The sequence below is a fragment of the Centruroides sculpturatus genome, unplaced genomic scaffold (genome assembly GCF_000671375.1).
Source record: "Centruroides sculpturatus isolate CEXI.00-Female unplaced genomic scaffold, Cexi_2.0 scaffold12, whole genome shotgun sequence".
Taxonomy (NCBI): domain Eukaryota; kingdom Metazoa; phylum Arthropoda; class Arachnida; order Scorpiones; family Buthidae; genus Centruroides; species Centruroides sculpturatus.
In genome coordinates this window covers 793,768-821,403 of record NW_019384438.1, presented here as the reverse complement: position 1 = coordinate 821,403, position 27,636 = coordinate 793,768, and the positions used below count along the sequence as shown (strand labels likewise).

Sequence of the window (27,636 nt, the reverse complement as noted above, 5' to 3'; positions counted from 1 at the left end):
TATTCTCTTTCTAAAATCGGGGCTGTAACAGCCCCGATTTTATTTTTAAATAGTAATTGCAATGGAGCATAANTGGCATCTGCTTCAAATTTCAAGTATTTGAACATAAAAGTATTTAAATATATATACGAGTATATTAAAACTCGCTTTGATAATTGAAAATTCTGCAATACGAAATGGAAAAGTTGTGTCTTAAATTTTTAAAACGAGTTGATACATAAGAAAATAAAATAAAATTTTTCGTATAATATAAAAGTTAAAAGTAACTTTAAAAAGTTACTTTTAACTTTTATAAGTCATTCCCAACTCGCTAATAAACGTATTAATTTATAAGTTTTCCCAATTTTTGGAAAAACATGTCGTTCTGTTTAAAACTGAGGAACTCCTAATAGATAACTGAAATTGTCCAAAATGACTATTTTTACAGAAATGGATTCGAAAATGTAACAAAATAATGATATTCTACAAATAATAACGAAGATTACTAAGAACAATGGTCTGTTTTATTAAATTATTGACGTTTAAAAACTACCTTAAAGGATAACATTCGAAAATGTTTTATATAGTTCCAAACTTTTCAGCACCTGGAGGCTATCAAGTTCTAAAATATGTTCAGTTTATTTTAAATAAATTTGCTATTGCTATCATTCAAACTTATGTTGAAAGTGTCATTCAGAGTTCACTTATTATTCTGATAAGATTTAGTTTATGGAAATTTTCTTTACTATTGTATTTATAAGCTGCCGATAGGAGAGTACGAGGTCCGAATGAAGAGAAGAGTGGAAAGAGTCGTATGTGAATGCGATCATTACTGAGATCTCGACGGTTACAACAAACCGTTTATTTTACGCTATTTCGCAGTTTGGAAGTTATAACTCGGTGATGGCTTCTAGATCTTCCTCTCCTTTCCAAGATAGTACCAAATGACGAAGTGTCCTTGGTTTGATGTCTCCCTCTGACTTCCGATGATGGGAAGATGACGATCCTAGGAAGGGAGACGGAGACGAGGATATGCACAAGACACATACACAATAAATGACCCAACACTTGGAGAAGAAGCCGTCACGTCCTTGAAATTCGGAGTTTTTATTATTTTCTGTTCCAGACAGCCCATTCCGATTGGTCGCTTTTCTTCGTTCTGGTCTTTTAAGTGGTCGGTTATTTGTTGCTAAGTGCAACGAGATCTCGACTTAGATCGCGAGAAAGGTCAAAATCGAAATTTAATCTGATCCCAATTGGAGATGATTGATCTTACGACTTACATTTTTCTATTGTTTATAAGTTCTCGTCGCGTTTTTCATACTTAAAAAGAAATTTCTCTCTTCTTTTTTTATTCTTTCAAAAATATTTTAACGCAAATTTTAGTGAAGATCCGTAAGAACCTCACACTAACTTATTTATTTAAAATCTTTTTAATAGATTTGATAAGAATTTAATATAGCATTTTACAGTTATATGCCATACATTAATTAACTTAGGAAAGTTTGTTTATCTTCAATGTAAGAAAATAAATGTTACGTGGTAATAAAACAAATGTTTTAAAGTTTTTATTATATTATACTACGAAAAAACTTATCTTTAACGTTTTATTTATTTATTTTCATTATATAAAACAAATTGGAAGAATAAAATGAAAACGTGCTGTTATATATGTATTCTTTGATTTAAATAATTGTTTTAAATAGTAAAAATATCAACAACTCAAGGCCGAAAGGACATCAACAACAAAGATGCCATTGGAAAGGGTTAAAAAATGAAAATGTTTGCAAAGTTTCTGACTTAAAGTATCTTTTTATAGATTAAATCATATTTATCCATATAACTTTTTATTGAGTATAGCTGCACCTCTACATCTCATTGTAAGAGAACACTAAAAATAACTTTGTCTATAAAATTTTAATTTTATTTTTAAAAAATAAAATTAAAATTCTACTTTTTCTGTCAAGAGGGGTGTTCTTGTATGATTTGTTCTCAATAGCAACTTTATGCTTAGCTCCAAAGAACATACAGCAATATGTACAGTACTTTTATTTCATCGCAATAATACTAACTAGCTACATATGCCTAATTAGTCCAGAATTCGATACGATTCCAATTTACAATAAAACACAAACTATACAAAGTTCATCTTCAAGACAAAAGTTGATGCTTTTGCATTTGAAGCACAATTAAATGCAAAAATTTTATATTATTTATATTTTCAGTTTACATACTAGGAGCATTCGTGTATTTAGAATAGACTCTTACGCCATTTTGACATCGTTCTTACATTTTTTTTTTATAATATGTAGAATTTTATAAAGATCTAAACTGACTTATGATCTACACTGCATTCGTGAAGATTAAGCTCTATTGACGCCTTATGCTTTTTCTGCTGCGACTACTCCTTCTACGAGATCTCCTTTTGGAACTTCTTCTTCCGACGTTGCTTGCCTTCGATCTCTTCATAGATGTTCTGTGTTTTCCAGTTATCCTGCTTCTTCCATTTTTTCTTAGTATTTCGTTTCGTATCTTTCTGTTGGTGTCCTTTAGACCCGAAGCATTTTTCGATCGATATTCTTCCATTGACGGGCTTGAGATTAGTTGCGATGAGTCATAAAATTTTTGTTGTTGTTCTTTGAAACAAAAGAGTTTAATTTCATCAGAATTATTTAAAATGTTTATCACTAAGTTTTTAAAATATAATCGCTTAATATTAAGAAATTTTCGTTAAGAATTTTAATGATTTATAGTTTACATATTAAAAACACAGAAAAATATCAACATGGTGAAATGCCCTCTCTTCTAATCGATGAAAAATGCTTTTGTCCTATAGCCATTAACATTATCACATTTTCTTAACTCTAAAATCAATTCAAATCAAATCATCAATTTAAAATCAATCTAACACAATCGGCTTACTGTCGTTTTCTAAACTTTGTGATTGAATTCAATACGAAATTAAACGCTTTTTTTCTCACCCAACAACTAAGATTTTAGTTGTTGGCTGGAAAAAAGCCTTAAATCTTTAATTGAAAATCTTGTGTAGTTCAACGTTTTTCTAATACAATACAGTATACGTATGATTGATGGAGTAAGGCAAAGCGACGCATGGACGATTTGTCAACGATTATGTCCAAGCGATTATGAGAAACTGATCTCTATCTAGATGTTAGGCACGTGAAGAAAACTCGGAAAACTCCACATGGCCAGTCCGTTGGGAAGAAGTGAACCCTCGATCAATTACAGTGTTCAGTGACTTTATACACTCGGTCACACGCTGTTTACCTAATATGTGGTCATCACATGTATCTACTGTATTAATATTTATGACTAACGTATTATCATTAAATCAGAAATAAATCGTTATGACTATTTTTTGATATGCAATCTTATGTTAACACAAAGACATTTTCAATTTTACTGACTTCAAATTTACGTAAAAATGTATATCTCGACCGATCGAATAAACATTTACAATATATTGAACGTTTCTGTTCAATATATTGTATTTTGCCGAGTACGTTTCTGTACTCGGCAAAATAATTATTCAAGTAACAAACACCTTATTTTTTGCCAAGGGAGTTTTATTTTTAAAAAAAAAAAAAAACGTTTTCGATCTACTCCATAGATCATCCTCAGGTTTAAACATTCGAATTTGGAATAACAAAAAATAGAACACTAAATTCAAATTCAAAGAGATTCAAAGAAATTGAAAGGTTTCTGCTATCTGCATAATTCTTTTCATTTCTTTATTTCTAGAGCAAAAAAGTTCCGTGGTGATACACTTCTTGGATATCAATATCATCTTTAAGAAAGGGCATTTATCTACTAGTGTGTATACTAAACCAACACATAGCCCACTCTACATTCCTGCGCAGTCCAATGATCCATTTTGTTATAAATTAGCAGCTTTTCGTGCCTTAGTTAGAAGGGCTTTTCTATATTGCGATAACATTATGGACAGAAATAAAGAAATGAAAAGGATTATGCAGATAGCAGAAACCTTGGGTTACAGGAGAAACATAATCGCTGGCATTATTAGAAAATTTGAGATAGGCGATACAAGGGCCTCAAAACAAGAACCTAGTAAATACACAAAGTGTACATTCAACAAAAATGTAAGAACCATCATGAAGGAGATTGCGGACAGTAAAGGATCAACGTTGATCGTAAAACGAGCTCCGAATCTGTACAAGATTCTAAGAAATGATAAAGGGGATATCAAAAAGGAAGATAAAGCAGGAGTTTATAGGATCCCGTACGAGAACCAGCAGTTAGGAATAGAAAAGGAGTACATAGGAGTTACAACGAGAAACCTAGGAATAAGGGTCAAAGAGCATAAATACGATATTAGAAAAAGATCTAACGCAACAGTTCTAGCCCAGATGGCTCAGGCCCAAGGATCCGTAGTTAGATGGGAGGATGCGGAAGTCATCAAGCAAGTGCACTTCCCAACTTTAGCGAAAACTGCTGAAAAAATGAAAATATATAGGAGCAAGCTAGATGAAAAATGCATAAACGCCAGAGATGCGGAGGGCCTACCCTCAGCATGGAAGTACGCCGTTCAAAAACTTAGAAAACTTACAAGTAGCTCTTGAATTGCGCCATATCCGCAATTACATTATGGGAACCATAATGACTTTTATTGGTTAAAGGATAGTGGCTTATAATAATAATATTTAATGATTGTATGTTATTTATTTTTACATTTATGTATTTTTACGCTTTAACTTTTATTTTAATTAGTTGCTACGTTATCAGTATTTATCTCTTTGAATTTGAGTTTGGTGTTCTATTTTTTGTTATTCCAAATTTGAATGTTTAAACCTGAGGATGATCTATGGAGTAGATCGAAAACTTTTTTTTTTTTTTTTTTTTAATAAAACTCCCTTGGCAAAAAATAAGGTGTTTGTTACTTGAATATTTACAATATATTTATATGTATGAAGCAGTCCAGACACGTTTTCGATTTAAAAAAAAATTACATTTCAAAATGGAGGTCATTGACACTCGAAAAAACTAAATTTTTCTTCAACCACCAAACAACGTTGTAAAATTTCATATTAATATATTAATTTTTTACTAATTCTCTCTAATAATGGCAGAAAATTAGTATAAACAGAGAAAAGAGGAAAATAGAACACTCCTTTCGTATAAAGACCATTATTAAAATATTATCGTATTTTCGCAGAAAGACCGATATGCTGGTCTATCCGGGGAGACCACGAAATCAGATATTTCCGATCTTTCGATTCATTTTACTTATATATGGCTTTCTTCTGGCTGCTCTCGCTCAGTAACCAGCATAATAAAGGATTCGGTGGACAGTTTTCGGATGAACAACTTATTCAAATCTTCCTTTAGCATCATTACAACTGAAATTGTAATAATGCTAAAGGAAGATTTGAATAAGTGAATTAATAATAATATTTGAATTAATAATAATATTTTTGTGTTCTTAACTGAACAGACTATATTTCTCTCTTCTTTGTAAGCTTCCGTGGGCGGCCGCATCTTGGTTTATTTTCCAAGCTGCGAATCGATTTAAAACGCTTAATTACCTTTCTTACAGTAAACCTACTCTTTTAAACCATTTTCCCAATTTCTGAATATGACTTGTTAAGACTACACAAATGCATGATGATTTTTCTTTCTCCTACTGTTGTTTCAGTACCTCTGCTATTCGTTTTGGTAATAATAACAACTAGATAGAAGTAACAATAATTTTCATACCCGATAAGGTTAAAAGAAACGTTGGATTTCATATATCAACTGTACTGAGCATAAAAATGACATGGATAAAACTAATTTGCTTAAATATCATTACTATGTTAATACTTTTGTCTGTTCAAATCCTGTATATAAACATTCTTTCAAACTTTTCAAAGCCAAAAATACATAAATAATATTTTTATTTAGTATTATTATGTGAAAATTTAACAGAGCTACAAGTTTTTTTTTATTTTTTATTAAATTTATACAAGAAAATTTAAGAATTGGCTATGTGCCAATACTTTTGTCTTTCACCGTATGTTGTATTGTTCGTTTTAGAATGGATATAATAACAATAAAAGTTAATTTACAAGTATAATTTTTCTGTACAAAAAAATTAATTTCGATTTTAACTTTCACTTCGTAACTACTCTTTTGCCAATCGTTATTGTAATTTAAATAAAACTTATAGTACTTGATTTCATGAAATTATATAAGTAATACTAAAATTAGAAAAAGTTGTCCGAGAACAAAACGATTTGAAAATAAAAATAATATTGAAAACGAAAATAGCTAATTAGCCTTGCTGTTTGACTCGATTTGCTCTTATCGAGATCATTAGAACGTTGTAACAACTTTCCAGTACTTCATTTTATACAGAAATAATTAGATGGACTTACTGAAAAATTTATCGTATAAAAAAAACTTTTAACAATGATTTTACAGAATTTTTTTCTTTAAATTTTATCTTAATCGTAGAAGCTACATTAAAATGCGATTGACATTCTAGTACAACTTTCATAATTAAAAAAAATTAAATTCGAAATTTATAATTGATATAAATTTGATTTTACAATTTTAATTTCTGAAAAAATATAAAAAAATTGTAATTATTTTCTCCAATATTAATTTAATAATTTTTTTATATACAATTAAATTAAGGTTTGCTCATATGTTTGAAACTCTAGATTATGTTTTAAGTTTTTTTGTTTAGTATAAAAATAACTTAATTTATCATTTCAATTATTGAATAAAGATTAAAAAATGATTTTATATTTCTAATATAAAATCATGTTTTTGAATTATTAATACATATTTTCGACTATTAATTTTTATGTAAAAATTCATTAAATATTAATCTACTGCATCTTATAATATATATATATATATATTTCCGTGCGTAAAGATGATAAATATTTTTAAAAAATTCTTTCTGAACACACATTTTTATAAAATTGCAGTTTAAAAATGGTAAATAAAATCGAATTTATTTTAAAAATAACCTTCGCAGATAACATCTCTTAGAAATTTGGTAGAGCTGACAGATTGTTAAATATAAAATGGCCCTACTTTGCTATTGTTGAGTATATTATTCAATGATATCGCCATAGTACAATATTTTTCTTCATTTTTAGTATAACGACATACCATTTTTCGATTCTAATATAGTCCTATATATACTTATATAATACGCATTGATAGAAGGCTATTGATTGATTGAACATGTTCAGTTCAATTTAACAATATTTATCCTTCTTTCTAACGAATACTAAAATAATAATTAGAAAAAAATTACTTAATTTTATAACTTAAAGAATCGATTAATTTTAAAATTTATTACTGATTAGTGTATTAATTAATAAAGTAAACTTCTGCATAATTTTGGCAGGAATATTTGTTATCTTTTTAAAGATAAATTTGAGAACGTGCTAGTGTAGATTGTTGCTCAGACTCTGTATATTTAAATTCGTATCGTTACGGCAACAATATTTCAAACTTTAACGAAATGGAGCAGTTTAATGAAGAGGAAGAAAGAATTGTAGTTAGCGAATTTTTCAAATAGCATGAAGAAATGAGTTGAAGTTTTACAGTTAAGCATTTTGTGGATATAGAAAAGGCAAGAAGGACAGTTTATATCATCATAAAAAGGCTGGAAAGTGATAAGACTGTTGTAAATATTTCGAGAGTAGGCCAAAAAAGGATTAAAGTAATAGATAGCAAAAGGAAGTCTTTGGAAAGAAATGCGATCGAAAAAGTTTGATAGTCACTAAGTAACCTTAGAAGAAAGTTCAAAATATCTTATCATTATATTAAAAACATATTAGTGGAACAAAATGTTGTCCTTCGGAAGCAAAAATCAGCTAAAAAAATAATAAAATAATAAAATTTAAATTGCTTCTGCTCAGGATTCTGCTCTGAAAAATGCGCCAGGTGATTTCACAGCTTTAAATGGTCTGCGCGTTATTACGGACGATGAGTCGTATTTACTTCTGATGGAAGTGACTGCTCTGGATACAACATATACTAATGTAAGGATAAATTGCGGTTAATCCACATGTAAAATTTAAACGCCACACAAAATTTCATCAGAAAGTGTTGATTTAAGAAATATCTCAAATATTCAAATCACCGTCTCACCTCTCTATCAACAAAGAAATGTGCATAAAGGAGTGAACTAGGAAAAGGTTTAGAGTGACACCACTCAGATGGCATGTATATCTTCTGGCCGGAGCTCGCAGCAGCGGCACATTACAGTTCTGGGAGTCCTAAATCAGCAAAAAGAACAACGTTACAAATGTTCCTCAGCTGTGACCAATTGAACGATTATTGCACCAGCTGAAACAAAAGATGTATAAAATAGGCAGTCTCCAAAAAATAAAACGGAACTGAAACAGCGCATCAAGTCTAAACTCTGCCAATTCAATTCAGATTATTTTTGAACTCTGATGGCCGACGTCAAGACTAAAGTCGCCGACCATGGACCGGATTCCATAATTTAGAAACAAAAGAAACTAATTTTGTGTTCTGGATAATCATTTTAAAAATAACGAAGTTTGTTTTTTGTGCAAATTTTTTTGTTTACTCACCCTTATATTGGCAGGTTTGGAGTTACCTATGCAATCTTGTATCTAATGTTGTATACCAGGAAATTTAAGAATAATTTTAAATCTCTCTAAAAAACTCACATGTATAAAACATTCTGCTTTTTTTAAGTTGTTGTATATGTAATAATTTGTTTTAAAAACATAGTTGATTGTTTTGAACTAACTCTGAGAAGTAGATACAGTAGTATCAAAAATCTTATAAACAAATAGTCTAAAAGTTTATTAATTAAGTTAACTGATGTTTAGAAATTCGGTTAACCGACTTTTTGGCCACCATGCACGATTGTAGAAAATGTATTAAAACGTAGAAATCAAAAATTCCCGTTAGCCGAATTTTGTAGAGTTTGAATTTGCATTTATTTAATTTGTTTTTTATGTTATTTCATTTTTAACAATGATATTTAATTTAGAAATTAAAGAACCACGAAGTGAAGACATTTCTCTTTAATTATTATAATTGTTAAAATTTAACAAGTTGGATTAGATTCACTTTCCATTTCTATTTCCTTGTTATTAAGTCTATAGATATCATAATCAGTCCAGATTTATATTTAATATAATATTATAGATTTATTTGTAACTAGACTTGGCATCCAAATCCACAGAAGTAATTTTACAAGAGTGTTCGCTGTTGGCTCGATTATTAAACCTGTAAATCTTACGTTTAGAAGGAATTCTGCTCTTTTCCTTCCTACATATCAGCTGGACAAATTTGGCAAAGCACGAATGAAGCATTAAATGCCTAAAATTCGACGACATAAATCCATAAACGAAAGGATTGAGCGATGATTGGATAAAAGGTAGAAGATAAAAGACAATACGAGCAGCATAAGCCGAATGAGTAAAGTTATCGAGTCCCTGTTTGATGGCAACATTCATCACTAGACGAGGACCCCAACACACCAGAAACAAGATAACGACAATCAGAAGCATTTTGATAATCTGCGAGAGAAATTAAATGGTGAATATTTATATCAGTTATTGTTTTATATCACAAATCTTTATTGAAATACTTACTTGTTTCCTTCCTTTACTCACTTCTTTACCATAATGATGGTGACAATGAGGCTTTCTCTGAACAGATGATGAGAATCGAACGTCATTGGAATGCCTACTGTAATTTGCCACAACTTGTGCCTTGCTAGAGGTAAAAGAAAGAAACATTGATCGTTTTAAAATCAGTTTAGAATTATGTAGAATTCTATTCTGAACTAGAAAAGAAGCTCAGATTATAAAAGTAGCGTTGTTTAGATCTGCCGTTTAGCAAAGAAAGTTATTAAAAATGTTTCACTTAAAAAAATCCATTAGTCTAGATTACCTGGATACTTGAGTCATGACGGCGACGTTTCTGGTGCTACTCCATAATTCTCTTATCACCCAAAAATAACAAACGGACATGAAAAGTGCTGGCAATACAAACATTGTCACCAATTGATACACAGCCACATAGAAAGCTAAGAAATGATTGTTATCCCAACAATAATATAATGTTAAATTAGTGTTGTTATTGTAGTATGTTATTGGATAAATTCTCTGGAGTAAAAAATTTTTAATAAGTAAAAATTATATAAAAATCATTATCCATTTAAAAATTTAATTTTTTTTAATATGAGGAATGAATTAGCTTACTTTAGTTGCAAGAACGGGACATGCTAGAAAAGTGGCAACTGTCCATACTGCTACCAAACCCTTTCGACAATTACTCAAAGTGCAAAATCTTCTAGCTTGTATAGGAAAAACGATGACTAAAAATCTAGAAAGAAGCCATCAAAATGAAATCATATATCAATAAACAGGTTACTATAGCAGCAGTGCGTACCTCTCGCAGCTGACGGCTGTTAAATTAAGAATAGATGCCATTCCGGATAGCATTTCGATGTAAGATCGAATCTTGCAGGTAGCACCTCTGGCATCCCAGATAATGAGAAAATACTCCAGAGTTTCCAAGGGAACGCATACTAGTAGCTGGACCAAGTCTGCAACCGCAAGGCTGACCAAAAAAATACAGGTTGGAATTCTGGACGGACGAAGACCCGTCCAAGTGACCACAACTACGCTGTTTCCAATTACGCCAACCACAAATGTGACGGAGTGTACAAGAATAATGGAAACAAAACTGGGATTGAGCGTCGAGGGATCTAACATATCAGTTGGATGATCTAAATAGATCTGAGTTGGCTCTTCGCAGATAACTCCAGTACACGTGGATGGATCCATTTTAGTTATATTCGAGCTTCTTTACTCAATATAAAGCAAATAAATAACAAAATTTTAACATCGTAGGATAGCCTGAAAACAAGGAAAAAGAAGTTTAATCATCATCTCTACTTAAATTTAATCTAAAACTATTTACATTTAATTACTTTAACGTTTATAACAACTTATTATTACCACTAAGAGCAACAAATTTAAAGAATTTGAAGCTGTTTAAGGAGGTAAAAATGATAAAATTACATAAAAGGAATTAAGAGAACAAATAAGCTATGAGAGAAAAGGAAGCTAATTAAAAATTAATTGTGTTACAATTAAATTTTAGTTAATTAATGTTTTAACATCTATTTCTTTCTCCAGAACCGCATAGGAAAATGTTGTTAAAACGAATTTGCAGAGATTTAGAAGCTTGTACATTTTGAATAGTTTTATGAAATTAATTGCTATAAACATTGGATGTTTACCTAATCTCTAATAAATTATTAACAAGGGGAACTTCATTAAATATCCTTCAACGGACGACGATGCTCCTGTTTCTAATATTCAAACTTTAATGAGTAGCAGTTATCTAACTCGACTTTGTGTAACTATGAAAAATGATCCAAAACACTAAGTTACTATAGTAACATTAATTGCGTTATTTAAGAAGTGACATTAAAATTATAAAACACTTTTACTCGAAATAATTTATTTAAAAATTAATAAAAACTATTAAAAAAAACATTAAAAAAAATCTTCCAATCTCAATTAAAATTCTCGAAAGTTTAGACCAGAATAAATTAATTTTTGATAACGAATACGAACGAGAGAATTTGTAAAATTGCCTTTACAAGTGAAGAGAAATTAAAAGTGAAGAATTAAAAATAAACTTTTTTTTACTACTACCTTATCAGCACTTTTTTCCCTTCAATACAAATTTAAAGTTCGCATTCTTGGATTGAAGAAGAATGCAAAAATTAAATTTTATGATAATTCTTCAGGCACTAAAATTTCAGTTTATAACTAATAAAATTAGAAATATACGCAGGGTGGTCTAAAAGTCAGTTAATCGCATTGTAAAAAATAAATTATTTCTTTACTTAATCACGTTTCCATTAATTTTGTGCATTCCATTAATCTTCTTCTCGGTTAACTGACTTTTGGGCCTTCTTCCCGGTCGCATAACTTCCTGTAACTTATTAAAATTATTATTACTTTTTTTTATTCTAGAAATCTATCAAATTCTAAATAATTAGTCACGTTTCTCTTGCAATTAATCTCTTAATGGAAAAACTTAACTTAATCGCACCATAAAATGTATTAGAGAGTTATCGAATGTAGTTTTTATAAGGCAAAAATCGATTTTTCCTTGTTAATTAATCGTGTCCTCTTGTAAAGTGAAGTAATTAGAATATAACCAAAGTCGTTATGTCCTATAATTATGACTAAAAAGTAAACAGAAAAGAGGTGAGAAAAGTCAATCTTGTTCACTAAATTAATTTATACGAATCGCGTGTTTGCTGTTGCCTATAAAAGTTTCTTTCACTATTTACTGTAAGTGTCGCAATTTATTTTAAGTGTATAAATGTATAGCTATGTGTTCAACTAATTGATTTTTATTTCATCATAAAATGTAAATAAATAATTTTATGAATAAAATCATTATTTGGCTGTATTTTGAAAAAAATTCTAGACCCGTAAATCCCTATCGTCGTTCGTCCGCCTGTCTGTTCTTCCTTAATTTCGAGAACGGTGTTAGATGAACGTCGAGACTCTCGTTCTTCCTCCGACCCGACAGAACGATCTGATAAAAGAACACACTCCCTGTATATTAAACTATCTATAAATGCTTTTATGGTATGGGTCCAAGATGAACTAACGTGCGTATAAATTTTGAAGTATTTGCAGATGATTCATACGCAAACAGAAAACCATACATTGTATAATTTAAAGACATAAAGGACAGACATATCAAATATCTGATATATAATCTGATACAACTGATAATAATACATTACTGTATATCCATGCATATACAAATCTATAGCGCCTGTACTTATTCACTCAAAGTAAAAACAGTTAACAGATGTAAATATATACAATACATTGAAATACATTTAAACATGTAAATAATCAATTAATATTAATAAATATTGATACTTACATGCTGCACATAAACACGTTAGAAACAGAACTAGTTAACTGATAGACACACATGCAGTACAGATATAAAATTTTTATGTTGTTACATTAAAAAGTGCACTTTAATTTCCCGTAAAAAATTATATACGCTAGAGCTTTTTATTTATACTGATTTACTATAGAATATAAATTATATAAACTGTTTAAAATCTCTTATAAAACAACATTTTATGTAATATTTTATATTCTTTTGAGACATTTAAAATGAAAAGCAAATGTTTTCGATCGAAGCAATGAAGCATTATCATTTACATTAAAATCTATTTTCGATTCAGACAAAACGTGAAGAGATTGGTAGATGTGTATAAAGGAAACAGCTTCTACTTCCAGCTTTATCCGAGATTAAAGTTGGAAAAAACACTCCAAAACTAGAAAAAATAGAGTTTTTCCTAAATATAAATTACTGTTAAAGCGTACGTAGTAAGGAAACGTTTGTTATTCCTTTCGTTTTAAAGAATAGCATCTGTCAGTTTATCGATCCTCATATCCAACTGTGTAATTTTTATGAATAAAGTATGCTTGCCTTGTCAAAAACATCTGTAAAACATTGAATTCAACAGAAAGATGAATTCCCACTTGATAATAAGCAGATGAACAAGTTAAAATTTCCACTGTATAATTTATTTATTATGTTTTTAGACATGCGAGATCCATTTATTATTTAAGAAAAGTTTACTGTACGATATCACTTTTAAGAAAATAGCGTGCCATGGAGCAGAGTAAAAATACACCAGAAAAACAAAATTTCGATATATTAGAAGATAACGATCAGTAAATTTAGAAGTCTATTTTTATAAGTTTCAAAAGAAAACAATTTTCTAAATAAATAAATGTTTTATTCTCTTAAAAGTTCTATTCTAGTCCTAATAATGTGCTTAATAATAGGCTATCTAATTATTTGCAAGGAATATTGTAGAATGGGATGATAAAAAAACTCTGACGTGATGTACTAAAGAATATTTTACTCATTATTCTCAAGTAATCTGGTTTAAGAGGGATTAACCATGAAAGAATTCATTATTTTATGGAAAATAATAATATAAAAAGTTTTTTACCGAACGTTTTTAACGTTTATTTTGGTTTAGTAATTGTTTAATAATCATCTCGTATGCGGTGCACACTGAAGCGTGTGTTAACTGTAGGGTTTATGTATTTAATAGATTCGAGATCGAAATAAATAATTTATATACAAGAAAAAAGTATATACAAACTGATTTTTTTTTTGCCTGTTTCACTGCAAGTCCGTTATAAATGCTGTTTTTAAGTGTAGCTACAAACAAAAACCAATTATATTTAAACACGTGTGTGTTTATGTAAACACTAGGTACAGTACTTGTGTATATTAGTTGAGTGTTTACGTGAATGCATACATGCGTTAAACACGCATTTGCGTATTATGTATACAATCTGTGTGTTTATAACGTAGACCCATGTGTTTTTACATATGAACACATGTAACACACATATGTTGACGTTTGTTATGAACTGTATACGAAATGTGTTCTTATGCGTTTCATACTCATAAATTTAAATAAATAACTTTTCAAGATTTGTATGCTTGCTTATATATAAAATCGATTTTCTATGCGTTTCATTGTAAATTGTTTACATGTCTTGTTTATTTAAGTCTTGTTCGCAATGCGGATTACATATAATCACATGTAAACACATCTATGTTTACTCTTTGCTAATTATTCATTTAAATACATATTTTACATATTTATATGTATATAAAGCGGTTTTCTTTTCGTTGTTTGCTAGTCTAACGTATAATATTTACTGTTCAGCCAAGTGTATATGAATTGCCGGGGAGGGATTTAGAGAGATGCGATATTAGACGATCATCTCAAGAGCTTTTATTGCTAACTCTGAAACAATATTTTCTATATGCGGGTCATGTAAGAAAAAGGTTGGGAATCTCTGCCTATAATAGATATTGGTTATTCCATACTAACAGCAAAAGTGTAGTAGTAGTCGAAAATTGTAAAAATAGTGTTACATAATTCTTTAAAAAAGTTTTAGCCCGGTAAATTGGGGTTGACGTCATCCCGTCCGGGCTATAAGCCAGTACTCGGTCGACCCAAAATTTCCTCCCTAAATTAGTAAACTTAGTCTCCAGAGTCGATTGTAACCAGAATCTTTATTATTTTTTAAAATAATGTTTATATATTAATATTTTTATTATTAGTTTTCATTTTTGTAACATTTTTGTATTGTTTAAATTTATTTAGTGTATATCTACTTCAAAAATCAAAAAATTTGCAGACACCTACAATGTGTATACGCTTATATGCGTATACACAATGTATACGCACATATATATATTAATTAATGCAACCGAATCATAAGAGATTAGCACTTATCTAACGCTTTGCATCAAAGGTCGATTCATTGTGCAACTTACCTTCTATTGTCTGAGAGTGTAAACAACGTAATCCTAAGTGTAAATAAGAATTAGTGATGGAGATTGAAAGCGCTCTGCGAGGAAAATTATTTGTTTATATAAGCCTACTAATTGTATCGAAAGTACAGTAATGCTTCTTTTCGAAATCATCAGAAATTAGAAAAGTATACCAGAAACAGCATCATGGAAAAAATTCGTTTTAGTTCTTATTCTGTTTCTGTTTTATATCCAATATACAAGAAGTTAAGCACTGAATTTCTCAGCAAACTGTCACAGACAATAACAGAAATTATAAGCAAAAATGGATGACGAAACTTTTGGTAATGAGCTGCGAAACATTGCACAGCTATCAATTTAAATGCCCATAATTAGTTTAAACATCAAAATACAACTTGAAGTGATTTTATTAGCAAAATATCGAAATGTACCGAAGGATTATCGGTAAAACTAAGAAAGTTACGGCCGAAAACGTTGAGAAAGCAATTTCAATTAAGAAACTTTCAACTCCAAAGAAAAAAACACAAAAAACGCCATTTACAGGTCTGGATGATTTCGGATTGCAAGTTGTTCGTGCAACTATTTTAGAAATGTTTAGAGAAGTGATTATCCTACAATAGTTTTCTATTAAAAGTTAAATAAAAATATTTCATATTTCTTTTCTCTGTAATACTTACAAGTAAGTTTGAAAATTTCAATACAGCACTTCTAACAACCATTATTAGAACTGTAAGTTTGAGAATATTAATACAGTAATTGATATTCTTAAACTTACTTATAATGATTACAAAGGAAAGAAGGATAATTACAGCATCCCTTATCCATAAAGAGATTTCATTTATTATTTCTCTATTACTATCTAATGAATATTTACTGTACTCATCACTATATTACATCTAATAGTAAATGTTATCTTTTTATTGAAATTTTGGTGAGAAATAAAATTATCATCGCTGAATTAGATTTGAACAAAAAAGCTTCAATTAAAATATGGAAAAATAGATGAAAGAAAATTTTAGGTCGAAAAATCGTATATTGTTGGATATAGACATAGTTACTTACGCCAAATAAAACAATATCATGGGCGTAGCCAGAGTTTTGTTATGGGGGGGCCTAGTGGAGGCCAACCTGACACAAAATTGAATTATTTCAAATTATTGTTCATTATTGGGCACCGAGCAAGCCGTTCACCTTTTTTTCAGTATTCAAAACTTTTATTTTAGCTTTAGGTGTTTACAAATCGACTCAACACTTTTTCGGCTGTGATTTCCTGGGGGGGAACCAGGTTTCCTGGGAGGGGCCGTGCCCACCCAGGCTCCCCCCTCGCTACGCCCATGAACAATATGGGAAAGGATTACCAGATATTTTAGATGAAAAGTGGGCAAATGAACATCATGGTATCATAGAAGTAAACAGCCAAATTTTGCTAGGAAAGGTTGATTTTAGTAGTGTCATGCCCTGTATATCACACTTGTCCATCATCCATACAATCATGCCAGTCATCTATCTAACTCCGTTCAGGAGAAAACTTTTGAATTAAATGTTTAACGATTTTACAAAATGCTATGTGAAAAGTCGATGTATTTGCGATTTACTATCTTCCGTTAATTACGTAACGCTAATTTTATACTTTTAACACTGTTACGTTCAACAGTGTTAAAAGTATAACCCATCCCCAAAATTACGTAACGCATATCCTCGATCAACCCCGTATACAGCACGAGGTACGGAATATTATATTATTTTATTTATTGCGTACATAATGTACTGTAGAAAGCAGTGAGATAGACATCTAAACAATACCGTTTTTCTTTCATGTTCGATATTTGGCGAATTAGACGACGAAAGTTGTAGCCAAATCTGAGAAGTCATCGCCATTTGAAGAAAAACTCCCGTTAGCTTAATCACTAGCTATTTAACAAACAACACCAATCAGTTTGAAGATCCTATCATTATGTAACGTTTTGTAAACACCTTCTATCCTCTTGTAATGCAAAGTATAGTACTTGCACATCAAAACAGGATATCTGAGTTACGTAATTTATAGACAGCTTGTTGTGAGCTTGAAAATTTTCTCTCGAGCTTGAAAATGGTCAGTAACTAACCATTTATTAAAAACCATCTTGGAAAGCTAATCTTTCGTCTGACAGACAGACGTACTGTACCTTCTGAATGCTTCGTGCATTCTCCGAAACATATAAAGACTAGGAGCGGATCTCAGTTTAGGAAGCATTGTTTTAACTAATTGTTAAAGCCGTAACACTTTTATATATTATTTTATTTTATTACACGAATTAAAAATCGTCTCTCCTTAAGATTTACTGCTAGATCCTCCTTTGATTTACGCGAGAATAAAAAAAGTTTAATAATTTAAAAGTTTTAAAAAAGAGTGTTTCTTAACAATTAAACGAATTAATGTGCGTGTATAGAATTACATACGCATTTTAATTAACAAAAGAGATTTAGCCTATATAATATACTGTACGTTGAATGTGTTTTTCTTAATCTAAACTCTTTGAAATAAAATTTGAAATAAAATTAATTAAAGAAAAATTTTCGAAACTGGATAATTGAAAAAGTAATTATTATTATAATTTAATTGTCTGTAATTATTATATTACATATAAATTTAATTTTATAATTAAATTTATAGGCCTATCTAAACGAGATAAATATTCTTTCACTGTATTCAATTTTTTTTTTAATTACAATTTTAAAGTTCATTAAAATAACACGTAACGAAGCTTAGCGCCTTCAATTTCAATTTTTTTGTACTTTGACTTTTAGATAAAAGTGATTGGAGTAAATACTGTACAGTTACGTGTTTAAATTTTGAGGTCAATCCTGAGGTTAATATAACGAAGCAAAATGTTCGCAGGATCTAAAAAACTACTAATTTGTTAACGATCCCGGTTTCGTTTGCTCTAATATTTCATATATTTTAATTATTTAGTGTAAAAAAGGAGTTGACCCTCCATTTTACGTATCCCGATATAACTGATTTCGGAAACAGTGGACCCAATCAGTTGTTCCAAGATATTTGTCAGAGTGAAATTACAGTTACCGAGAATATCAAATTGCTTCTCTTAGTGAGCTGAATGTTAACTAGACAATGTGTTGACAGTAATTGTTGCATACCTGCTTGGAAGTGTGTTGCTTTCCTCGTATTTATTCTATACAAGCTGTTGACGATTGGGTGGCCGTGATGGTTCAGGTGTCAGTCTACTCAGGGGATTAGGGATCGAATTTGATAAACTACTCCCCAGAAATTTTTCATGAGTGGTCTGTCACGCCCATGAAAAATTCCTGAGGAGTAGTCCCTCACCACCCGGCCATTCACATTGTATTGGCATGGCCGAACCCGTAAGGAAAAAAAGGCTCTCTTAGTGCCCATAGAGTATCACACTTTCATTATAGAACAAGGGTTAAAAATGAAAAAAAAAATTATATAACTTATATGTTGTTTACGTGGATTTTCATATCTCATATGTCATCGTCAACGAATCACACGAACCATTGTAGAAAATCATATGTTTTCGGATATAATATACATTACAGTTGGGATTATCGGACCGTTTCCGCCATTAGCCCGTTATATTGAGGGTCAGCTGAAAATACGTTCTCTTAGTACTCTTATAAACTGAATGAAGTAAACATTATGCAAATGTATACATCAAATTTAATATCGAGAATTTTTATAATTTTTTCTTTCAAACTTTTGCTGTTATTCGGGCTACAATTTTCAAATTGAAGACCTATAAATTTCACTTTCGTCCATCTGTCTGTCTTTCCTTAACTCCGAGAATGAAGTTAGATAGATGAAATTCGAGACCAGATAGGGTCAGAACGCTCCGATTAACTATAGAAGAACTTCTGGTCTGAATCATGATTTCAATTCAAAATTTTCCCCAGAGAAAGTTGCATAGATCTATGCAACTCCCTCTGGCAGGAAAAGTATGATGTACAGGGGCAAGGCACTACTAAAATCGCACTATATTTTAAATTTAAAAAATTAAAAATATGATTAAAAATTACAGCCCAGCATTGTGACGATTTCATACTAAATAATTGATTGATCTTTTACTTTTAACCTCGCTTTAACGTTCATGTGATGAGCTGGTTTTCAGGTTTATTTAAAACTTAAAATTTTATTCAAAATTTTCATTTAATTTGCTAATAACCATAGTTCGAAATTTATTCTAGCTATTCTAATAGGTAATAAGATTCCCAAAACAAAATATCATATTGCAATGAAGCTTCAAATTACTACTAGAGGAAGACAGATTTAAAGTATTCACGATAACATACGAATATGAAAAGTTATAATTTAAATCTCTCTCGGCAAATTAACTTTCTCTATCTGTTATGCAAATTTCCTAACGAGCGGCAATTAGCCAGATAACAAACGAAAAATGGCGAAACTATTACTTCCACGAATGTCAAATCTTTGACTGGAACTATTAAATAATCCGTTTTATGTAGATTTAAATGTATATAGCTGTATAAAAGTTAAAGTGTAAAAGAATTTTTAATAAAATAAGAACTAGTGCAAATAAGAGTTGCAGCGAAGGGGCTCTGAATGAAAAAAATTGTTGTGAAAGCGTCACAATGCAGGGCTGTAATTTTTAAATCATATTTTAAACTTATTTAAGTTAAAATATATGTTATGAATCTCTAATTATTAGTGTCTTGTCCCTGTACATTATACTTTTCCTGAAAACAACAGAACCATGCTGGTCATCTATGTACAGTAACTCCATCTGGGAAAAAATTTTGAATTGAATTCACGTGACATCCGAGCTAGACCGGAAGTTAATATATAGGTAATCAGGGCATTCTGTCCTCAAGCTTTCTAAATCTGCTCTCGATTTTCGTCTATATAACTTATATAGACGAAAATCAAGAGTAGATTTAGATATATATATATAGGCCTATATATATATATACAGGACAACCCAAAATTCTGATAACCGTCTTCGTTTACAATCAATTGATCAATTTTTGTTAAAAGTTAACAATTCCTACAAATGTTGAAGCATTGTAGATTACACTTTGTACAAGAATGATCTTATTTTGAACAATTTTAAAAGTTTATAAGTAATACAGTATTTGGATAAAGTAAAAAGTTTAATTTTTACGATGGTTAACTGAATTTTGGACCTTCATTTATATATAAAGATTAAACTTTCTGTCTTATAGGCCTATATATAGCTTCCGGGTGCCGTAAATTCATGATACACCTCTGTCGTAAAGTATAATTTTAGATAACAATTAAGGACCATAAGACTTGTAGTAAGTTATTAAGAAAACTTCTATTTTAACTACACCCATATAAAATTGCATTATTCGCTTTTATCAACGTACAAAAGCCGAATTTATCCAAACTTGTAATTATATACCACGCCGGAAAAGTTGTTTTCTTACTTACTTTGACGTTTAATCAATATCACTTTAGTGTATCAGTCCTCTTATTCTTAAGTTTTAAAAAAATTTACATAACAGACGTCTACATAGAAAAAGATATTAGTAAGAGGGAAGTTTATAGTATCATACTTTAATAGAAAGAAACGTGACGTAAATTAAACTTTTACTTGTTAGATCCATTTATGAAAGTCGAAATGGAAGTAGGAACTAAAAAAGAATACGGTTTTCTATCAAAATATCATATCAGATTTTTTTTTAATTTCAAAAATTTCATAATGGTGGGCGAATAAGCTTATAAACTCTAGTGTAAGGTGAGATGAGTATTGCAAAATAAAATCATATAAGGCAAAACTTGAAAAATGTAACGATTTTCTCCTGTTTTGCGTTTTCTAAAAATATCTAGAATTTTACTTCTGTTTATTGATGGCTTTCAACAAATAAAATTCTTCAGCTAGAGATATGTGCGCCTACAAAGATATATTTAGTCTAAATAGTGCTCGTGCAGGCCCTATCACAAGAAACTCTGTCGTAGGATAGTCTCAAAAACACTACAGATTACTCATTCCATTTCGTTTCTTGTGTGTTTCTTGCATGTATTGTTGTCTCGTTTTATTCTTTCATCAAATGTTATTATTTAACAATTATAGGGTAAATCAGGGTTTTACATATTGAACACATGTAATTACTGTATAAACTGAAAGATAGCGCATTTATAGATATATTGTGTGAGTCGAAAGCCATACTTGCTGTGTGTGATGTTTACGCGCAATTGCTGTAATATTAAGTGAATAAATCGAATGTTTCTGTTTCCGACTTGCAGAATTTTTTACATATGTTTATGTTTACTGTAGCCTCAAAAATCTTAAGATCAGCGGACTACTTTTATTTCCTACATATAAGACTTTAGAAGCTTGGATAATTAGTGTAACCAGTAATCGGCCAAAAATAACAGAGTAAGCTCTGATAGAGGGCTCAACCATATACTGTTCACCAACTAATCCACACTTCTAAGAGTGAGATGGTGACTTAGCAGAAAATTATATCTTGTTTTTACGACTCTGTTTTCCGATATAAATAAACTCTTATTTGCACTAGTTCTTATTTTATTAAAAATTCTTTTACTTTAACTTTTATACAGCTATATATATTTAAATCTACATAAAACAGATTACTTAATAGTTTCAGTCAAAGATTTGACATTCGTGGAAGTAATGACAAGTTCAGTCAGTTTTTTAAAATAAAATTAATTTTCACACTCACAGCCTCCAGCATTTTTATTCACCATCTAACCCTGATTTACTCTAATATAAATGTTTAATTTTACTTCTGAAAAAGCTAAGTGGTCCTTCATTCTCTAACTCTGAGAGGCTTCTATGCTCGTAATTAAAGTAAGCAAAAATTGATATGAGAGTTTATTAAATAGATTAAATTAATAGAAGAATTTATTAAATAAAATATAAAATATTTTACATTTTTATTTTAAAAAAAATTGTAAAATTATATAAATTTCAGGATTAGGAAGAATGAATTTCTGCAATAATAAGCATACATTTGGCTATCTTATATTTTGATTGGAAAGCCACAAAATACTTCATGAAATTTACATAATATGGTTTAGAACATATCACAAAACTATTGATATATTAAACTTATAGATTAATGCGTATACCTGCGTTTATACGTATTATTAAACCAAAATAGCAAACATTTCTCTACTCTCAATACCTTCATTTTAATTCTAATTATATATATTTATCATTGTAACGATACATACAATATATAGTTTCATCTTGAACATAGTAATAATGCACTTCTATTATAAATCTCGGAACTTGACACTTCCAGCGCAGTTTCATTCATACTTGTGAATAAAACTGAGCTGTAGGATTTTCATTATAATCTTCCAGCTTTATCATAATTGATAGCATGTAGGAAACAGTTTATCATCTTTTTAATATTGGAAAATAACAGAATATATATTCAAAATTTTAAGTATTTACCATTTTTATATGTATTTTGACAGGGCCATAATCCCTACGAACGGTAACAATCTTCAAAACTTGTGATGTGATGATCTACTGCTGGTAACATTGTAAATGTATAGAACTTTTACCTGGGCGAAAAAACAACACCTATAAATCCTTTTCCTTCTTAGCGAACATTCCTTTTAGTGTTTTGTTTCCTCGTAAAATCGATTGTTTTTCTATTTTTTCCCCGGTCGATTTTCGGATTCTCAAACTTTCAAAACAACGAATCAATAGAAACTATACTTGGTGTCGTGGGAAAGTACCTACTTATTAGTGTTTACTATATGAAAAAGCCGTTATTAAAGACGAGAAAAGAAAATATACCACTCTAGAACAAAGAATATAGGTCATACTTGAAAATACACACATAGGCCTATATAAAGTGAAAATCTTGATATACGAATAGGAAAATAATGCTTCTAATGATGACAATATAAAAATGATGTTGCATCATAGTGGTTAGATTGCTGATGAGATACTGATATAATGGCAACTACTTAGATTTATGCAGTTATTTCGGGATGACAGCTTATTATCGTCATCAATTTTTACATATTAATATGATATTTATTCACAAAAGGGTAGTAGTTCGCCGCTTCTAATTCGTGTACGAAGGTAAAATACAATTGAGAAAAGAATTGAGAAAAATTAAATTGGCAAAAAAAACCAATAATAACCAGAATATACCAATTATTTTTCCCAATTTGGAACATTAATTTTCAGTAGGCTAATCTTATCTAATTAAAGTTAAAATTTGTATATAGAAATAAGATTAAGATTTTCTAACAAAAAAAATTCTATAAGAAATATTATTTTTCTTGTTGGTGCTTTTAAATTATAATTATTTGTCATAATTATAACGATAGTTTCGTAGTAATGATGATAATAATAGTAACCATCATCATCAATTGTAACTTGTAACAAATCTTACAACCTTAATCATTTATAATAATGGAACAGAGATCGGTTACAGTAATGTGTTATCCATTTTGGAAATTAATTTCTTCACGAAAATTAGTTTTTTTCTTTCCTTTCTTTTATTAAAGTAAATGATACCCTAGAAAATAGGATGAGAAAATCTAGAAATCGAACCCAATTCTTTGATTCTAAATAGGTGAAGAATTAGATGAGATTTGATAACACTTTCATCATTTAATAATGTTATAAAAAGTAGAATAAAAGACAAATTCTTGCAGATAAAATACAAAGAAAGAATATTTCTTTTATAAAAATAAATTTAATGCTTTAGGGTTTTAAGCTTTTGGAAGTTATATAATGTAATAGGAACTTTAGCAATTATATTGAAGAGTTAAAAAAAAATTTGTACGAAAGTTAAGAAGAAATAAAAATAAAAATATAGAAAACTCACATTGTTAAACGCTGTAGAAAGTCTTTTCATCATTAACACGCTTTTAAAAGAAGTAAATACGTTTAACAAATTCAAAGAAGAGTGGCATGAAACATTTTGCAATTTTCTTTAATTGTCAAAGTATATTCAAAAATATTTTCATCGTCTTAATCAGTAAAAATAAGTCTTTAATTTGTTGCATTGTAATACAGGATCTATACGTAATTATATAATAAATGTTTTAATCATGTTTTTAACTTACTTAATTTAAAATATATGCTCTCGATTTTAGTAGTGTCTTGTCCCTGTACATCATACTTTTCCCGATAACAACAGAATCATGCTGGTAATCTATCTCTGTTCTTAAGAAAATTTTGAATTGAAATCATGTGACTTCTGATCCAGCTCGGAAGTTCGTATATAAAATTAATCGGGGCCTTTTGCCCCTAAGATGTCATTTCTGATCTCAACTTTCATATATCTAACTCCGTTTTCGATAATCTCGAGAATGGAGTTAGATAGGCAACAAACAGACAGTAGGAATTTACAGGTCTGCAATTTGAAAATTGCAGCTCAATTACACACAAATTATATGTATATACGTAATGGATAGTAATTAATAACAATAGAGATGTATTACTTAATGTATAATCTGTGATAAGCGCTTCTTATCAATAAATTATATACAGTAATACCTCGACTTACGCTACCCCGACTTACGCGAACCCGGAGTTACGCGATTTTCAAATCTCGTCGAATCGTCTTTTGTTTGAGCGCCAGGCAACTCTTGATTACTCACTCCCCCACACTATTGTTCAGCTTACATGTTCGGACGTATCGCGTGGAATCGACGCATAGCTACAATTTATTTTGTGTTATTTATTTCTGTGTATTTTATATCTACGGAGACGCGAGAGACTCTATGCGGTGATTTCTTGTAACCGTGAATAAATCAAAAGACGAGATAAGATTAACGAGAACATTTATTAGCTTACATACATCCGACTTGGATTTTACACAAATTGCGAAATTATAATCCGACTTACGCGAATTCGACTTACGCGGTTATCGCTTGGTCCCACCCATCGCGTAAGTTCGGGGTATTACTGTATATTTTAAAATTTTCTAACAAATTTCAACTTGAACAAATGTTTACTCTGAAGAAAATTCTAATTTAACAATCTATCGATAAGAATGGCAATTTTCAAGTAACTAACTACTACTTGTAAAGATATCATTAGACTCGTTATCTACATCACAAGGGGACATTATACATATAATGTTTTTAGTAGTAAATAGGCTCACACTAATATACGAGAAAATGATGTTTAAATCATCTCAATAACATTTAAATTACGACTTTTCACTCTTCTGTATTACTTAAATTAATTCTGGAGTATCTCTTAGCAACTGTTATTCTATAGTTATGTTGCCGGATAATGAGTTTGACAACCAATCCCAAATTGTATGAAAATTCAAAACAATGTATTCACTTACTCTGTTGCAGATGAGCTATTTTGTATAAAAGTGAATGTTTACCGAAACCATGACGCCTTCTTTAATTTCCAATTAACTCGACCGATAATGTTTCTTTTTACACGCTACTATTAGAAAGATAATGCATGAATAAAATTATTTATAATTTGTTTTCTACGATATTACGTAGATAAGAAGTTATAAAGAGATTTCGAATATTATATTGGGTGGCCCAGAAGTTAGTTAACCACGTTTTATAGGTTTCAGGCACGCTTGTTAATATTAAATATATAAATATAAAATATTAGAATAAAGTGATTAAAAAATGTGATTAAGCATTTGTATAAAGCAGAAATTTACAATGGTTAACTGACTTTTGGGTCGCCCTGTATTGCTCAGTTTTAGACATTAATATTATGAATTTTTTAAAGAAAATGTATTTAAAAAATAAATACATGCTACTTAATTCTAATAATCAACTAATTAAATAAATTAAACAAACTTTTGTATATAATTTTAATGTAGAATATTGTTATAATTTATAAATTAAAACTTGTAAGCCCAACCTGTTGATAGTTCTGGATGTAGATTAACGTTTAATATCCAAACTAATTCACGTATAACTTGTATTTAAATATCTAATAAACTTACCCAACAATTAATCTTTTAATCTAGGATCTCTATCGCATTATTTATATACAGAATAACGCGTGTATAATTTTAAAAAACTTCATAAATAAATAGTTTATTTAAATTTCTTTCTCTTTAAACAGTAATCGATTGATAAAATTGCACTTACTTGAATCAGATAGGCATCAATTCCGTGTTTTCTTGACCAATTCTAAGTTCCAACTGGATGTAGAAGCGCTGCTATCCTATAGAAACTGTTGGAAGCGTGACGTCATCGAATCCATCCCTCCATTTCCAAGCTAATAATTTAATATCTTTAAAGTATTTTTTATACTTTTTTAATTTTATTTTAAAAAATACGTAAAAGCTAGTAAGTACAATATCAATATTACAGAATAAAATCTCATTAATACTATTTAAAGGCATCTATTTCGTATTTTAATGACGTAACAATTACTTTATGCTCTAATTGGATGCGATGGAATTTTAAAAATTTTAAAATAACGACAAGCTTTTAGTTTTCCCTTTTGTTGATGGGTGTTTTTTTATTGTTCATTTTTTTAATTAAAGAGTAATTAAGGCGAATGGCTTAGTAGACAGGTGACTTTACGAGTGGATTCGCTAGAAGAGTGCAACATCACTTTGACAGTTTAAGACATCAGACCTAATGGCTGTACTTGCTCTAGTAATTTATCTACAGAGATGACACTACACTAATTCCTTTTTAGCGAAAGATCATCAGTGTCGCATTTTCATCAATGTCTACACTTTACTAGTTTTCTTTTAAGCTTAACTTCACATCTGTTGCACTATAATAGATTTTATCACCGATACTGCTCGAAATTTACCTTTAAAAAATGACTGACAATAACAAATTTCTATAAAGATCTGCATTAGTAACGATAATAATATCTAACAAATCTCATTTTCTTGTTATTTTATTATTTACACACGTTTTAAAATTCCATTAAACATTTTATTTAATCCGTTAAATAAAATTATATAATGTGTTCGAACAGAATTAACAGTCTTAAGAAGGGATTTTCTGTGTACATTGTACGAGCTCGTACTTGTTTTATTATCAAATTTTGAAGTAGGATATGAAATTTGAGCATATAAAAAGAAAAATACGTGATAGGAATCTATTTTGAAAAGGTAGAAAATAAAAGAAGAAAAACACAAAAAGTTAAGTAAAAATGTTAAAATTGTAACTTGATAAGTTTTCCACTTTCAAAACAAAAAAACTCGAGAAGTGTAATTTGCATATAAAGCACGCAACGTTAATTTCCTTAATAAATTATTAATTGATAAGGATATCGCATATTTTTCTTTCTTCTTCACCGTTTTTTTCCTTTAACT

The 27,636-nt window shown here is 29.7% G+C and overlaps 1 protein-coding gene across 1 annotated transcript; it reads right to left on the bottom strand.

Annotated features, from left to right (window-relative positions):
* Window positions 1–9,122: 9,122 nt before the first annotated feature.
* LOC111620003 (allatostatin-A receptor-like) lies at window positions 9,123–26,563 on the bottom strand. The gene is made up of 6 exons (XM_023361843.1): window positions 26,447–26,563; window positions 10,399–10,868; window positions 10,209–10,332; window positions 9,898–10,112; window positions 9,597–9,720; window positions 9,123–9,521 (listed from the first exon to the last, which is right to left on the bottom strand). The coding sequence occupies exons 2-6, from the start codon at window positions 10,794–10,796 to the stop codon at window positions 9,150–9,152; spliced, it is 1,233 nt and encodes a 410-aa protein (XP_023217611.1). The 5' UTR covers window positions 10,797–10,868; window positions 26,447–26,563; the 3' UTR covers window positions 9,123–9,149.
* Window positions 26,564–27,636: the final 1,073 nt, after the last annotated feature.